The sequence below is a fragment of the Rhinolophus ferrumequinum genome, chromosome 12, assembly GCF_004115265.2.
Source record: "Rhinolophus ferrumequinum isolate MPI-CBG mRhiFer1 chromosome 12, mRhiFer1_v1.p, whole genome shotgun sequence".
NCBI lineage: Eukaryota > Metazoa > Chordata > Mammalia > Chiroptera > Rhinolophidae > Rhinolophus > Rhinolophus ferrumequinum.
In genome coordinates, this window is record NC_046295.1 from 67488862 (window position 1) to 67505994 (window position 17133).

At 45.3% G+C, this 17133-nt stretch overlaps 1 protein-coding gene across 1 annotated transcript in view; it reads left to right on the plus strand.

The window, feature by feature from the left end:
- The window catches only part of PAPPA (pappalysin 1), a 234916-nt gene that overhangs the window by 40443 nt on the left and 177340 nt on the right, over positions 1–17133 (plus strand). The window contains 2 exon segments of the mRNA XM_033123868.1: positions 12335–12480; positions 16568–16861. Of these exon segments, the coding sequence (XP_032979759.1) occupies positions 12335–12480; positions 16568–16861 (440 nt within the window).

A 17133-nucleotide genomic window follows, 5' to 3' on the forward strand; every position in this document is an offset into this window, starting at 1 on the left:
CTGCCTGAGTGTAGACGCACGAACACACACATCCAGCCCCACTTGTCCACCGGTCCCATTCTCTTGGAATCAGTCTGGGTTTCCTTCATACTTTTCTTCTGAACAAAGCCCACCTTAACTCACAGGTCCCACCTGTGACCCTTGTGCATATGTGACTTTGCTCTTTGAGAGCAGAATAGAGGGGTGAATGGAGAGCAGGAGAAGAACTGCTTGTGGCCCCTGTCGGTGACGTGAATAAGGAGCTCAGGGCAGTGACCGGTGAGAAGCACTGGAGGATCAGAACCGTCCAGCAAGTACATAAGACTGTAAGCTTTGGAAACAATCAGAGCACATTTGAATCAAGGTCCTCCACAGTTCTGTGACCTTGAACAAGTCTCTTCCTTTATCAAAAGGGGCAGTTTCCTGCTCTGTAAAATCGGGGTTAAAAGTAACAGTCTACGGCATTGGGGGTTTAGAGGATTCAATGAAATAATGCACAGTCAACCCTTTAGAGTAGCGCCCTGCTCTGAGTGAACTCTCCAAATAACAGCGGTGGTTGTTTGGGGATTTTCCATCTCCAGGAAATCTTCTGACCTCTTCCATATATAGCCCTTAATTCCCAGCCCCCTCTGGACCCTTAGTCCCCTCACTAGAACCTCAGGACTGGCATGGGAGTTAGAGAAGACCTAATCACTCTTTACTACCAAGAGCCCTTGCAGTTTGGTCCGGCCAGATTTCATTTTTAAAAGAGTTTCTTTACTCTAAAAGCCCTGCATATATTAAATGCTAATGTATCCATTTCCTCGAGATAGGCAGCACACCACACTGAGGTTTATGCCTTTCCAAGAAAAAGCAAAGTTATGTCTGGGATCCCTGGATGGGGCTCACTGAGGGTTCACGCATGTGTAACGGGAGGAGGGTGTCCTAACACTCTCAGGGCCGTACTGAGCAACGTAAGGGGTGGAACAAACTCCCTCCTGGCCGAGACTCTTGCCACAGCATCTCTCAGTTTGCAGATGCAAATTGGAACCTTTTTGGGGGGACAGCCAGAGAGGCCCCCTGGCTTGCCGGGATTTAAAGCGCTCCCTCTGTCACCCCTTTCCTAGATGTGTGTTTCCATCTCTAGCTCCCTGGACAGATGGGAGCACTCGGTGCCCTTTCGAGGGCCTCCACGGGAGGCAGTTGGGTTTTTTCCATCCGGGGTTTTGCATAGTCAGCACTCTCATTTGCCTTTCTTCATCCACTGGTGACACTCACCACTCAGGACAGCCTCTGCGCTCTCGATCAGACACCCTTCCAGGTTAGGAAACAAAGTGGTGCGGGTGTGAGGGGCGTTCAGAGGACAGACACCAGTACATTTTGTTTTCGTAAACCATAGTTCCCTGAATTGATCACAGCTCAGCTTGCATCTTCAAGCTCACAGCGGGCCAATTTTCCACCTCCTGAGAGGGAACCTTCACCCTTACTTTCTGGAAACACAAAACTAGTGTGTGAACAGCAGTGTGTTTTGCTCTTGGGTTTGTTTGCTTAAGTCGAACAGGCTCTGATGCCCCCGTTTTGTTGTTGTTGTTGTTGTTGTTGTTTTGGAGGGGCATTTCTCTGTCTTTTTCCTTCCCTCTTTGCTTCTCTTTCTTTTTTACCGCATTCTAGTTTGTTTTGGTGCGCTGGTGGTGAAGGGTGGAAGCTGAGGGGATTTGTTGTCTCTATTTCAAACTTCTGATGTTTGTGATTGCAGCCTTTTAAAAGTTCAAACGGCCAACTGCAGTTGGCCTTAGGCTTGAGCTTGACTTCTGGCTACTGAACTATTTTTATGGCCACAGAGGGCAATGGTGACTATAACTCCAAAAAGCACGAACTATCTCAAAATCTTACAGCGGGTGGAAGACAGACAGGAGAGCTATTTCCCATAAGGATTCATGGGAGAAAAACACAGTTTGCCTGTGGCTTGGCAAAGCATTAGGAAGGAAGTGACTAGATAGTTCCAGTAACTTCTTAGCCAACATGGAGTAAGTCACTTCTTTTACTTCAAATTCTTCATCTGTAAAATGGGACAATTTGGGTAGAATATTTCCAAGATCTCTTCCTATTCAGATGTTTTCAAATCAGACACTAGAATAACCCTGGTTACAGGTTTGTGGGTACAAGGGCTAGAGAATAAATGGGGAGCTTAATATTGATACGGTACAAATAATGCCACACATTGACAGTGCAGACATCCAGGGAAATAAGAGACGTTCTTGCCTTCAAAGTATTAACCAGCCCCTCTACCTTAATTGAAAACGATGCATTGGAATAGCGGTGAAGGAATAATGATACTCTATGACAAGTTGAAAAAAAAATCCTGCTCTCATTACTTCAGTCCCAGCAGAAGGCTAATGATGGTGCTCCAGCTCAAGCAGTCTGTGTGTCTACTATTTTATTTATTCAGGGCCCTCAGGCCTTGCATGTGGCATCCCCTTTCCAAAAATCAATTTGAATTTAATTCTACTTGTAACAGCCTGACATACCGTGTCATGCTTTCCAGCAAGCACCATTTTCCCCTGCTTTAACTCTGTGTCACAAGATCCTTTGAGAGCTCTCTCTCTTTTAACCTCAGGAGACACCCAAATTTGGGGAAGTTATTAGACTTGGTCAAGGTCATCCAGAGAGGTCTAGATTGACCGTAATGGCTGTGCAGTTCTAACTTCAGGTCATTCTGTCATTTGCCGAAGGTTAGGTGATTCGTACAGGCCCCCAGTCCAGACTACAATCTTGAAGTTGCCATATTGACAGCTGTTGGTGATGATGTTGCAATTCTTGCTGTATCCTTCCCAAACATAATATTGTTCAGCAGTCTTCACATCGGTTACATGGTTTTCATGGCGAACTTACACAGTAGCCAAACTACACAGTCTAATGAAACACCGCCTGTACCTCGGACACTGTGTCTGCTACAGCTTATGAAATAGCGGTGATTTGTCTTTATTTAATTGTGCTTCAAGTATAACACAAACCACAGGGCTGTCGGTGATCTGTGAATATTTTACTCAATGTGGTCAGTTGTATTATTTATCAATTGTGGTTTTGATCCTCCAAGAAGAAAGTGAGGTAGTGGGAAGAGATAACTGCGGGCCCTGGAACTGTATGTGCTTCTCTCGTGAAAGCAGTAGATTGACGTGAGATAGTCACATGACTGTTCTGGTACTTTCCACACACCATCGTACTTCAATTGTTGTTTTTCCTTACTTATCAGGGTTTTTTCATGCCCTGGAAATAAGTAAATTCTGAGAGTCTGGGACTATCAAGGCAGAGATTGTAGAACCCCAAACAGAGATCTTAGGAAGTGACTGATCATTCGACATTGTGCGTGTGTGTGTGTGTGTGTGCGCACCCCTACTACGTGCAGGCACAGTTCTAGGTGCTGGGAGTACAACAATGAACATTCACAAGATAGGTGTGATTCTGCCCTCACGGAATTTCCTGTAGGTAGATAAGCAGCTAGTTAGGTAAGTGCTGCATGGAGAACTTCAAGGTGCTGAGGAAACACAGAGGATGGGTACTTGACTTCTTAGGGGTCAGAGTCACTTCTAGTTTGAGTCCTGAAGGATGAGTCATATTCACCAAGTGAGCGTAGCTGAGCTTGCCAAGAACCAGGTGTTCTGACACTTTGCCTTCTGCCACAGCTATCCCTAAAAGCCACTTTCAGAAAGGCAAATGAGAAAAACAGGAGCTGAGTAGTTCCTAGTAAAGCACATTCATTTTAAATTAGTGTCCTTTCTTCTGAGATGACGGTATTCTTTCCTGTGGACTACTGCTCTGGTACCCTTTATTTTATTATATGAGGGATGTCATAAGTGGTGTGTGTGTGTGGCGGGGGGTCCTCTTCAAATGCTTCATTTATTTGTCCAAGTTAAAAATCGCAACTTCCACTTCAATGTCTTAAAGTGACCCAAAGGTCTGAGAACCTCTCCACTGGCCCAACCTCCTCCTGTGAATCAGCAGCTTCCCTCCCCGATCCACATCATCAGGGTTCCTCACGCCACCCATCTCCTGCTCTCACTGTGATCCTACCCCGCAAAGAGCCGCAGACAGTGATTTTCCTAAGAGTCGGTCGTCCATGTGACTCAGCGGAGGGCACAGCCCCAAGGAGACAACTCGCCTGCTCGTCCTCCAGTTTAGGGCAGCAACAAGGGGGTCAGGCATTGAGGTATAGAATCTGAGACTGATAAAGGAGAAATACTCCAGGCGACCAGGTCAGAAGCCAGGCCCATCATTTCTCCTCCTCTCATTCCCACCCCCCCCCCCAGCATCAAATTGTTTCCCATGCATAAATACCTCTCTACTTAGATAGTCTCAGACCCACCCCCTTTTCTGCAATCCACTGCCAGTGCCTTCTTGTCCACTTTCTTCCCTCCTCTGGTCCATCTTCCACATTCCTCCAGAAAGGAAGGAAAGCTCCTTGGGAAACATCAACCAGATCATTTCCTCTCCCATGAAATCTGCCAGGGTCTGCTAGGAGCTTTCAGGGCACTCCGTCCTCCATGAGCTGGTAGACAGTGTGGCCACTGCCGACCCTTCCAGCCTCATCTTGTGGAGTGGCTGCCATGTGCTCAACTTTGCAGCCACACCAGAGGACTTGCAGTGTCTCCCTCTTCTCCCTTTCTTTCATGCCTCTTGGCTTTCTGGAGCTTCTGCCGTTTTCTCTGTCTCCTGTATTTGTTCCAATATCCAATCAAGATTTATTCTTCATGTGAAAACTTCAATGATATCTTACCCACCTTCAGCTAGGGAAGTGTCGTGACTCTGTGCTTCCATCACATTCAGTACTCCTTCTATCATGAGACATATTGGAAGAGAAGGTAAGAGGCAATGGTGCATCAGATGGTCTACAGTAACCCACAGACGAGGGGCCGTCTCCCACCTCTGGCAGTGGGAGGAGGAACTTTGGAAAAATGGTGTCACTTCACTGATCCCCGGTTTCTTCCTCTGTAAATTGGGGATACTCATACTTAGTACATAGAGCTTTTGTAAAGCTTCAAAGAAATAATAATTAAAAAGTACTTCCACAGTGCCAGTATGTAGGAAACTCCCCAAATAGTAGGTTTTATTAGTACTAGCACATTATGTTATGATCATCTGATCATTTGTCTCACTTCTTTCATGAAACTGCTAGCTCTTTGATAGTGAAAATTGTTTCTCTTTTATATTTGTATGCCCAGTTTCTAGCTTCAAGCACGGAATGTGAGAGCATCTCAATAAATGTTGGTGAATGAAAGAGGAAAAGACTGAATGAATCATGTGTAAGGGAGGAAAGGAGTTAGGGAGGAAGGAGAAAATGAAGGCAGGCAGACAGGGAGGAAGGGCAGATGGGAAAAGGAGAGGTAATGAAACAAAGATTTATTCAATAAATGAATGAAAGAATGATTGATTTTTCAATTGATCTTTGATTGGGTCTGTTCCATTTTTCTTAGACTGTGTGTCAAGCTTCTATACAAAAGCTATTATTTTGGAAACCAATCATCCAGGATTCCGAGAATTTAATAAACTCTTAATAAACACTCTTTCTCTCCTTACAGACAAGAGAGGCCTATTTAAGCACTTCTGACAATGAAACTAAGCAGGAGAATAAAGTCCAGATCATTAGGGCCCTTGGGATAAAGTACAAAATCCAGGTTTTAGAACCGGTCACAGCTTGGAGAAAGCTTGTTATTTGGAACAAGGATATGGATGCAATAAACATTCTGAGGTTTATCTTGTTTAATGACTTGTCCTGCGTGGCTTTGATCTTTACATTTGATAATCACTTTCAAATGGTCTAGTGTGTTCTGAAAGGGGAGTAGTGGTTCCTGGATTTGAGGTCCTCTCTGGGAATGACAGGCTGCAATCAGAATTCGGAAATAGGCAATGTTACAGGACTTGCTCTCTGAGTTGTAGAAACAGGGCATCTGCCTGTGAAGAAGATAAACACATTGGTCCAGTGATAAGAACCAGAATTTGCTGATGGAAGGGAGACACAACAGGCCCTGGGAGCTAAGGTTCATTTTCTCTAGCTCCGTGAGTAAGCTAAGAAAGAGAATTATGCATTTTAAGGCCTTTTCATGGGTTCAGCACTCTTCTAGCTCTTTCTTATATATTGTTTCCTTGAATTTTTATATTCCCCTTTCTAGGTTGAATTTGATAACGCCCATATTACAGATGAGCAAATTGAGGTTCAGTGAGATTGAGTCACTTCTCTAAGGCCCAGTGCCCCTTGGTAGGAAAGGGTGGATTTGAACCCTAGTCTGTCTCTCTCTGAACGTGTGGCTTTTTTCTTTAGCACTGTGCTACCTTTTCCCTTAACTTGAAAGAATTGTCGCCAGCCTCTAGCCTGGAAGTGGCCTACTCTCAGCCAGGGAGGGCCTCCTCAAATTGAGGACATTGACACAGGACTAGCACCATTCCCATAACCCTCCTGCCCATATCAAGGGCCCAGGGAGCAGAACCTTGGCATGACGCTTCTCAAAGACCTCCTCAGCTATCACTTCTGCAGCTGGAAGTCAGTTTGCTTTGAGTGGGAATAAAACCTGAGACTGGTCGGTCTTGATCTGGGCTCACTGAGACCCATACCTCCGACCAGCCATCTTTAAAATGGGCGAGCCAGTGTATTATGCGTCTAGAGTTGGGAAAACTCAAGTCTCCCATGATTGTACTTAAGGGACTGGTTGTTGTTGTTGTTCTGTATTTTGAATGTAGTTCCCTTTTGCTTCTCTTTCAATAAAACAGGCCCTGACAGCACTCTCATTGAGATTATTACAGAGTTGTACCATCTCAGGCCAGTGCATTTAGGAAATATGTTGTTGGCACTCACCAGCGAGTGAGATGCAGAAAGAAAATATTCTAATGACAGTTGAGTTGAGAGAGCTTTGATCTCCCTCCAGAACTGCTCTCATGGCTTTGAAATGCACTTCTGGCAGAGAGGTACAGTCTGGGTGCCTTGGCATTCTGGGGCTGGGTCCCTTGAAACTGACATTCCAGGGGAGCCGCAACCTTCCCAGTAGGATCCAGGTGCACGGGCTGCGCAGGAAGAAGAGAAACCAACACACCTCTCTTGAGGGACAGCTCGGGGAGAGGATCTAAGTTAGGAGGGACTTTCCAGTTGAGCCCTACATTTCCCAGACTCTGTTGGTGATGATATTATTTGGTTTTTTGGCAAAGGCAGAGGTGGGGTGGGGAAAGGGACCATGGTCAGATATGTTTGGGAACACTCTATACACTATCTGACCGACTCACATTTTGTATATTAAAAGCTCTGAAAACTCTTGCAGTTAAAAAGTATATGTGTTTAACCTTGTTTAACAGAGCATGTCCTGAACCCATTTGACTCGGAAACTTTTTTACCTTAAGTATTCATCTGCCTCTTGTGGGTTTAGCCTTCTATAGATAATGATTTGGAAGACACTAAACGAGTTCACAAGCTCACTGAGCAGATGGAATCCTGAGCTGCAGACCAGGCAGCAGAGGGAGGTAGGAACAGGCCAGAAATTCAGGCAATGCAGGTTCTGTACCGAGGCATCCAGCTGAGGGGGTATGGGGGGTTGCAATCCCTCCTGTACTTGACTCTCCAAGCCATGCTGCCATGCAGGGAACTATGTCTCCCTAAAGGAAGAGGCGAGTTTACTAATGGGTGCAAAAGCACTGCCATACAGGCTGGGAAGTTGAGGTTGTTGTTCCCTTGGGCAAGTCACTGCACCTCCCTGAGCCCCAGGCCACTCATCTGAAGTTACGCAATGTAAGACAAAGGTGCCCACTCTCTGCCAACCAGTGGTAGCTCTCTGTCTTGAAGGAAAGTTTTAGGGGACACATAAATGATAAAGACTTGGCCCCACCTGCTTGAAGCTCATAGCCTGGTGGGGAAGACAGGTACTCACACAGTGAGGATAACGCAGAGGAGGGTGATGGTAGAATCACTAGAATCAAAAGTGGGGGAGGGGGCTCTGAGGAGGGAGAAATCATTTTCAGCTGGAGGTGATATGGTGAGTTTGGTGTTGCTAATCCTTATCATTGTAATAATAATGACAGTGCAATAAAAATAGCCAATGCTAATGATGGAGTGCTTTCTGTGTGCCGGGCACTGTGTGAGAAACGTCCTCTGCGTCGCCTCTGATTCTAGTCCCACCCAGTTCTGTTCCTCCTCACATCCCTGAGAAGAGGACATCATTATCCCGTTTTAGAGGTATGGGTGGTCCCGAGCGTACACCTGGAGTACATCACATGTAAGTGAACTTAGCAGGGAGGGTGAGATTTTAAAAGGCTGAAGATTCATGGGAAATAATGGACAGGCTTAGGGAATGGGCATAATTGGGGAAAACCACAGGTTCTCAGATGAGGGAAGTGTGCGAACTTGAGAGGGAGGGTGTGGGAGGAAGAAGGTTGAGTTGGGGGGAGGAGACACTGAAAGCTGAGACTGGGAGAGCCACCCAGAAGCAAACTGTCAGGTTAGGTTTTCCCCGGTAGGAGAAAACAGGAGAGCAGGATATGGAGGGCAGTGCATGCCGGGACTGTGCAGAGCGGTTTCATTTAATCCTGCCGGTATCCCTGTGAGCTGAGATTCGGAGAGGTAAAGCAATTTGCCCTTGGACATAGGTCTGTCTGTCCCACTCTGGGTAGTACTGGCTCATAAATGAATAAACACACAGAGTTTTAGATTTAGATTGATTTTTTTCCTGGGCTAATGATTTTTAAAAAACAAATAAATTTGATCAATTTATAATATACACACAGGGCCAACCTTCCCACAGTGGCAAAATGGAAAGGCAAGTGTCCCTGAGCAGGTTTCATCCTCAATCTCTCTAAACACTCAGTGTTCTTCTCGATTTGACCTTCTGTGATTTCTCCTCCATCCATTGGCTGAAAGGAATAAACAGTATCTTAAAGAGACAGGGGAAGGAGGTAGATACTCATGTGAACTCCTGTCCCAAAGATTTTCCCCTGATGCATTTGGGAGATACCCGGCTTGGCTCTGAATTGGTGAGAAGACGTTAGCCAGCAGAAGGAAACTTTTAGCCACAGAGCGCTTTTCCTTTGGGTGGGTCCCCCAAAAAGAGATGGAGAAAAGAGAGGCCAGTGGGGCTAGAAGCCTGAATGGCTACCATGGATTTCTCCTTTTTGGAAAACAGAGCCTTCTCAAAGTATGAAAAAAAAAATCGAAAAAAAGCACACCAAACAAACAAACATACAAGCAGGGGAATGGATCCAACATCCCACATCACTGCCTTGGGCCAGAGTGAATACCACCCTCTGAAAAGATTGCTTCTGCAATTACAACTGAATAAACAACCAATTAAATGGCTCCCCCGGCCTTACCCCACCCTTCGCTCCCTCTCATGAAGCTTTCTCAGCCTAGAGCAATGGGGCAAAGAGGTGACTTTCTCTAATAACATTTGTGTTCTCTGCCTCAGAGAACACTTGATGGAAATGCACTAATCAATTAGAAAATAATACGTAGTATGGAAAGGGCTGACAAGAAAGCCTCAACTTCTCTATGTTTTTAGCTTCTCCTCCCACACGTTTCCCTTTTCACCATGGCCCTGTGGGAAGAGCTGGACACATCTGGATTTGCACTTGACCTTGTCACTATTTATGTGACCTCTGAACCCCTGTTACTTCATCTGTAAGATAGGGATAAGTAATAGGAATAACTAAACACTTACTGAGGTTTTCTATATGCCAGCTATTATGCTAAGCCCTTTACACTTCTTTTATTAACATCCCAAATCCTCTACCCAGCTTGGCTCATCCCAAATACCCTTGTTTTGTATATGAAGAAACAGGGGCAGGGGAAGTTGTGTTAAGTTGCCAAACAGCAAGTGGAAGAGCTGGATTCAAACCCAAAACTCTGGCTTGAAAACGAGCCTTCTTACCCACTCTCCCATGTGACTTCAAATCCTGCACAGAGATGGGACAGCATGTGTAGCAAGCACAGGGGCTGACATACAGCAAGGGCTTAATAAGTGTTGGCTGTCCTTCTCTGATCACAGAACAGACCGGTTTGAACTCCTTATGAGGCTTCCAGTCTAAGAAGCTGAAGATGGGATTTTAGAGGTGAGAAGGGCACAGCAGCAAGAGTTCACGTCAGTACGTGAGCTTGTGTGGCTCTCTTCGCAATTACTCGGTACAACCTAGTTCTGGTCAACGCAGATGCACCTCTCCTGGCCCTTCCTGTCTCCAAATCAAGTTAACCTTTTTTTTTTGGGGGGGGGCTATTGACCTGAGTGGGCAAGAGGGCACATGGGGTCTCAGACGTGTCCTATTCCTGTTGGAGTAGAGGTATAGGTTTTTGACCCACAGAAATGCTCTTGATAGCACCTATTGTATTGATAAGGAAACTGAGGCCTCATAGGAAGGAAGTGCTGAAACTGAGAGTAGGCTGTAACTATTTTAGTTTTACTTTCATTCCCAATATAAATTCAACTCCATCAACGTTCACTGATTGCTCCTAGGGTGTCAAGCCTTATGCTGAGGACCGGGTAAACAGAGATGAGTAAGGCAAGTTCCCTGTCTCCAGGGAGCCACAAGGAATGGCAGATAGAGACAGGTGAAGTGATTATGTGGAATGGTGTGAGAGCACACACACGAACGGGATGTGGATGAGTACAGAGATGGTAAAGGGGGTGGAGGTGAGATGGAAATCAGGGAAGTCTGCCTGGAGGAATGGCACCAGAATGGACTTTGGATTTGTTCATCAGAGAACAAAATGGGAAGCAGCGTCCTACAGGGGGACAGCATGAGTAAAGGCACTGGGGCTAATGCATCATGGTGGAAGCTTCCAGTGCACTGCGGGATATTCAAGAGAGGAAACAGAGAGATATGAGGCTGAAAGGGGAGGCAGGGTATTGCAGGCCATGCTGAGGAGCTTGGACGTTACTCTTTCTCTTGTGGGGAGTCCCTTCTCTCACTCCAGGAGGGAAGGAGAGGGGAACTGTTATTATGTGCTCTACATGCCAGGCTCTGTGCCAACCCCTTGTAGAGAGACAACATTATACAAAAGGAAAATACTTTCAACTGGCTGTATGACCTTCACAAGGTATGAAACAGAAGCCTCTGTTTTCTCATCTGGAAAATGGGGATAGTAATACTCCCTACCTTAGTGTTATTAAAAAGATTCAAAGAGATAATCCATGTAAAGTCAGGCCACATGGAAAGGCCCGACAAACATTAAATACCATTATTCATAGACTTTATCACACCTACTACATCAAGCTGCATGCTTGCTTATTTATGTATGTTTTTATCCATTTATTCATTGATTTGTTTCCAACCTTCCTCAAGAAATGATTATCAGTTACTCACAAGATCTCAAAGATAACGATGACAGATATAAAATGGGAGCTGAAAGAAACATGAGGGTGGAGCCAGCTGCCTCTCTCTACTGAGAGCCATTGAATAGTATGCCTGTGACTGATGCAAACTGTAGTGTTTCTGTTCTGATGACAGAGTCTTACTCTGCAAGGGAAGAACTCTTATTTATTAAGCACCTAGGATATGCCAGTCTCTGTCCAAAGGCCATCTCTTTCTCTCTTCCACATGTGTTTGTTCCATGTATTAAAGAGTTGACAATTGTCGCATGAGGAGTTAATTCACTTATATGTCAAGACTACAGTGGTAGCTACCTCAAATACAATATCCCTCTCTCTTATGTTTTACAGAAAAAGAAATAGAGGCTTACAGAATGCAGAAGCATATACTGTGGGAGGCAGCATGACGCCCCAGTGAAAAGACGATAGGTTTCCAAGCTAGACAGATTTGGCCTTGAAACCCAGTTCTGCAACTTTGGACAACCTGTATAATAACATTGGGCCACGTGTTTGCTTATTTTGAAAACAGAGTAATAACACCTCCTTGCAAGGTTACTGTAGAGATGCAAAGGAGGCCTCCTAGTGCAGCTCTGTATTGTCCAAATAAATGGTCTGAGGTCCATAGTGAATAAGCAAAGAAGGAAAAAAGCCAAGATGAGAAAACATGGAGTCTTTTCCATGGTTTGTGTTCTTGATGTGTACCCACATTATGTGGCTTTGTCATCAGTCAAGACAGCAGAGTCCTTAGGGGCACAGATGTTGACTTTAGATAAATCTAGGTTCTGAACTGAACTCTGCTATTTATAAGCTGAGTAACCTTATCAAGCCTCTTAAACCCATAAGAATGCCATTTTCTTATCTGTAAAATGGGATCATATCACTTACCGTATAATATTACTGGGGGAAGTCAACGAGGTGGTGTTTATAAAGTGCTTAGGAAAGTGCCTGGCACATAGTAGCTCTCACTTAATTAGCAGTACCTGTTATGTGAATCGTAAGTTTTTTGGATGGTGATGACAGCCAAGGTTCTTTTTCTATTACAGAGCATACTTGGATGTTAATGAACTGAAGAACATTCTTAGACTGGATGGATCAACACACCTCAATATCTTCTTTGCAAACTCCTCAGAGGAGGAATTGGCGGGAGTAGCCACTTGGCCGTGGGACAAGGAGGCCCTCATGCACTTAGGTGAGAACCAGAAACTTCTTCAGGAAGCAACTGGGTTAGTACAGGAATGAATTTAGTATCGATGATGAAGATGGTGACCAAGCATGATGGTGGTGGTTGGTGATAGTGGGGATGGTGAACAATCTATTTATCGCTTTTTAATGTCTAAAACTCTTCAGCATTCCTTATCTCATTTCACCAAACAATGCTCTGAAGAAAAGAACACAGTATTATTACCCCAGTTTTACCAGTGGGGAAACTGAGCTTCATAGAGGGACTGGGGCTTATCCAAGATCACGCACAAGTCAGCGGCAGAGACACATTTTGAATTCAAGTTTCCGCCTCTGCCCATTGGTTGCTTTCTCCTTATTCCCCGCCCCTTTGGTGATACAAATATTTTCTCAGCCTGATAACCACGTTGTGCTAGCATCGTCAATCATGGATTGGCTTGAAAGGCACCAAAGAGGCAAGAGAAAGTGAATTTGTAAGAGCTCCTTGTTCCGCCATGTTCTACCCACCGACAACACCAGGAACTCTTCGTACATTCAAATTATGCATATCCATAAACCAGACATACATTTATACAAGGCAAGCACCAAGGTCAGAAATGACAGTGGTTTCTGAACCAGGCCCTGCAAGCAGACATTGTAGTGGTTCAATTTTTATTTTTCCATGCTCTCGCCATGTAGACATGCATTTTTTTAACTTGTGCATATTTGAAATCATTGCATCGATGCAAGTTTGTGTTCTTTTCTTTACTTAATATTAGGCGATCTACAGGTTTCCATGTTGCAGCAGTCTTCATAATTGCTTCCCATCCAATTTGGTGTTCACTTGACATCACAAGAGAAAAGCCTGTCTTTCTGGTTTATTTCCACCTCTCTAAAGACGAGATTTGCAATGGCCACATAGTCGTCCATTGAGTGACGGTGCTGTCGTCTATTTAAATATTTCCCCTGCGATGGGGTGTTGCCATTATTTACACCAATGAACGGCGGTGATTCAGTGAGCATCTTCATCTGAGAACGTTAGGGCTCAGCAGTGACAGTGCTGGACGTTTCGTCCGGTCCCCTGGTCCCCCAGCGATGGGCCCGGAGTCCAATCGCTGCTCTAAACCTGCCCTATCTTGGAGATGAGGAGCTTTGCAATTTCAGATGATGAAGTTGTGCTGAATCAAACTCCAGACTTAGTTCTCTTACACTGCTCTCATTTCTCAATTGTTTTTAAGAGAAGGAAACCAATGTGTGTGTGTGTGTGTGGAGAGATAAATATAAAGATAAATATGTAGTGCTTCTCACCTGGGGGGATTTTATCTCCTAGGAGACATTTGACAATGTGTAGAGATATTTTTTTGTTACAAATTGGGGGATGCTACTGGCATCTAGTGGGTGGAGACCAGTGATGCTGCTAAATCTCCTGCAATATCCACAAGAAAGACTTATCTAGTCCAAAATGTCAATAATGTGGAGGTTGAGGAATCCTGAGATTGATGATGGACAGGTAGACAGACAGACACAGACAGACAGGGGTTTGGCAGAAAGAGTGTGCTACTTCAGCAAACTTGAACACGATCAGCTTGTATCACGTGCCTAGGATTACCTATGGGAATCCTGCTGATCCAGAGCCAAAACCCATGGTTTTTCTCAGCTGTGAGTTTAGTTAGTAGGGCCCTAGACAAGTCTCTTTCCTTCCCCAGGTCTCAGTTTCCTCAGATTTTAAGTGAACAGGTTCGACTAGGCCGGCCTTCACGGACTCTTCTCCAGTGCTGAAATTTTGTACTATTGGCAAAGCAACCAAAAAGGCCATGATCAGAGTCTTAGAGGAGTTGAACAGCAGGCTTCTAAAGTTATAGAAAAATACTCCTGATAATTCCATGAATTTCAGAGACTGGCTCAGGACCAGGAATACAGAAGGCTATAAATCCATGGCATGTTATAGTATTTCAGGATGATGTCAGGCTCAAGCTATTTCACCTTTTAAGAGAAGCAATGAAACAGGACTCAGGGCTCTGTGCTGTCGCTCTGTGAGAAGGGATGAGTTGGGAGGGACTGAGGTGAAACAAACAGAACCGGCCTGGACATTAAGTCTGCAATCCTGTCAGTATCCCTGGAAATACTTGTGGGGTCCCCCCACATTACTTCAGTGTCAAAGCTTCATGAAGGTAGAGCATCACAGGCATCCATTTGAGAGCTCACCAGAGATGCAGAGTCACTTTCCCAAGATCACACAGCCAACGTGAAGCAGATGGAGGATTGCAACCTATGTCAGGCTAACTCCAGCTGGCCTCCAGGCTACCGCCTCCCCACTCTGAGATATTGATCATAAACAGTTTCTCTGCAGTAGCCCCAATCAAACCCAATTTATTAGAGCTATATATAATTACACTTCTTCTGCTGTTGCACTATGATCCCTGGAAAAAGTCTTGGGTGGGAAGGAGATTATATTTCATATTATGATTGACAGAAAATAATGGGGAGAGATTTCCTGTCTCAATTTCTCTTCTGCCCCGCCTCTGCCTGCCTACACACACACACACACACACACACACACACACACACACACACACACACACACACACACACACACACCCCTTCTCATACATCTTCATCTTTGTGCTAGAAGGCTCTGAGCAGTTCAGAATTAGTAGATTCTGTACGCCCCGTGACTGAGCGAGCTTACCCTCCCAGCAGTTCAGTCCGAGATAACCCCCCGCCCCCTTGCCCACTCCAGGCTTGCCAGGACAAATCAACAAGGCTCTGCCTCCTTACCATTCTTTTATAAAACTGCACTTAAAGCTACTAACTTACAGGGAGCTCAGTCCTGAATTTTAACTTTCCCTTAGACACACTTAGATTTTAAAGTTTAAATATCTCTCTGCTAGCCTGTACGTATTTCTCCAATGCCTAAAATGAACATGGAACAATGCTATGCATTGATTCTCCTGAGATCCATTCCATGTCCCCAAGCTAAGCAATGCTTAGTCTTCTAAGGCATGCGGTGTAGACCGTTGCTTCTCAAACTAGAACATACAGACAGGTCATCTGGGGCTTTCGTTAAAATTCAGATTCTGCTTCTGTAGGTCTTGAATGGGACCTGAGATTCTGCATTTCTAATCACCTTCCAAGGGATGCTCATGCTGCTAGTTCTTGAGCAACACTTGGGGTAGCGAGTGATTAGACAGTAAGTAAGGTGTTATGCTAGCTCCTTACATGTGACTAGACCTGGTAAAACTTATTTTGTTGGGTCAGCATTCAGCAAACATTTAACACACATTTCCTGAGACGCCGTGTTCCAGGCCCTGTGAAAGGCATTACAGCAGAGCTAGATTAAGAGCCCTGGCTCTGGAACCTAAGGATCTTGGTCCAGCTTTCAGCTCCACACTGACTAACTCTTGATCATAGGCCAGTTACTTCACCTCTGTGTAAATCAGTACCTGTCTCGTTGGGTTGTGAATGATTAAGTGTGATTATACACAAGAAACCCTCAGCACAGGCCTGAAGAGATGTAATAAGTGCCCAAGAAATGTTGACTGTTACGCTCCCTGTTATAATGGTGAGTGTAACGTGCTGCCGGCTTTCATGAGTGTCTCACTCTCCTAGACTCTAGAGATGATGAAATCTCTAGAGGTGGTAATCGGCTTGCTCAACGTCACAGGTTAGTGAAGGCAAAATGAGAACTGGAAACAACGTGTGCGAACCGTGAGGGGCTTCATTTCAACCAAAGCAAGTAGAATGTTTCTAAGCCAGGGTGTGACTTTCTGAGGAAGAAGTTGCCGCAGAGATGTTGACTAGCCCAGAAATCAAAGTCCTTAGGTTATAATCATGCCACCTCTTTTAAGTAGTTTGAAATCACGTTGGGTAAGTTGTCTCCCTTCTTTAGGCATTGGTGTTTTCATCTGAAAAATGAAGGCATTGCATAAAATGACTTTTGAGACTCCTTGCTATGCCATCAGTGATTCATATTACAAGTCATAACAGCTCCCGGGGCCGTGGAGTCATAGGGTGGAGAAGCCTGTGGTTACTTTGGACAGCACCCCCTTGATTAAGAGATTCCTGTACCAGGAAGCCAAGTGTCCAGCTTGCCTAATGCTCTGGTTTTTCCCTTGCAGGTGGCATTGTCTTGAACCCATCTTTTTACGGCATTCCTGGGCACACCCACACCATGATCCATGAGATCGGGCACAGCCTGGGCCTCTATCACATCTTCCGAGGCATCTCGGAAATCCAGTCTTGCAGTGACCCCTGCATGGAAACCGAGCCCTCCTTTGAGACTGGAGACCTCTGCAGTGACACCAACCCAGCCCCAAAACACAAGTTCTGCGGGGACCCAGGCCCAGGAAACGACACCTGTGGCTTTCATAGCTTCTTCAACACTCCTTACAACAACTTCATGAGCTACGCAGGTAGGACCTTACTCTCTGCAGGGGTGCTGGGGGCTGGGTGTCGGCCTGGGCCTCAGGCGGGCTCAGAGGAGCTCTGAGCAAGCTGCTTACCTTTGCTAAGCATTCTTCTTCCTACTAACAATTCCTCACCCCACACAATAGGGGTAATATTCCTTCCGTGACACCCTTAGGGGACGAGAAAGATGTTGCCTCTGAAATCACCTCAGGAAGACCCACGATGGGAAGCAGACCAGGACCAAAAGTCAGGAAACTGGAGTAGAAGGCCTGCCTCT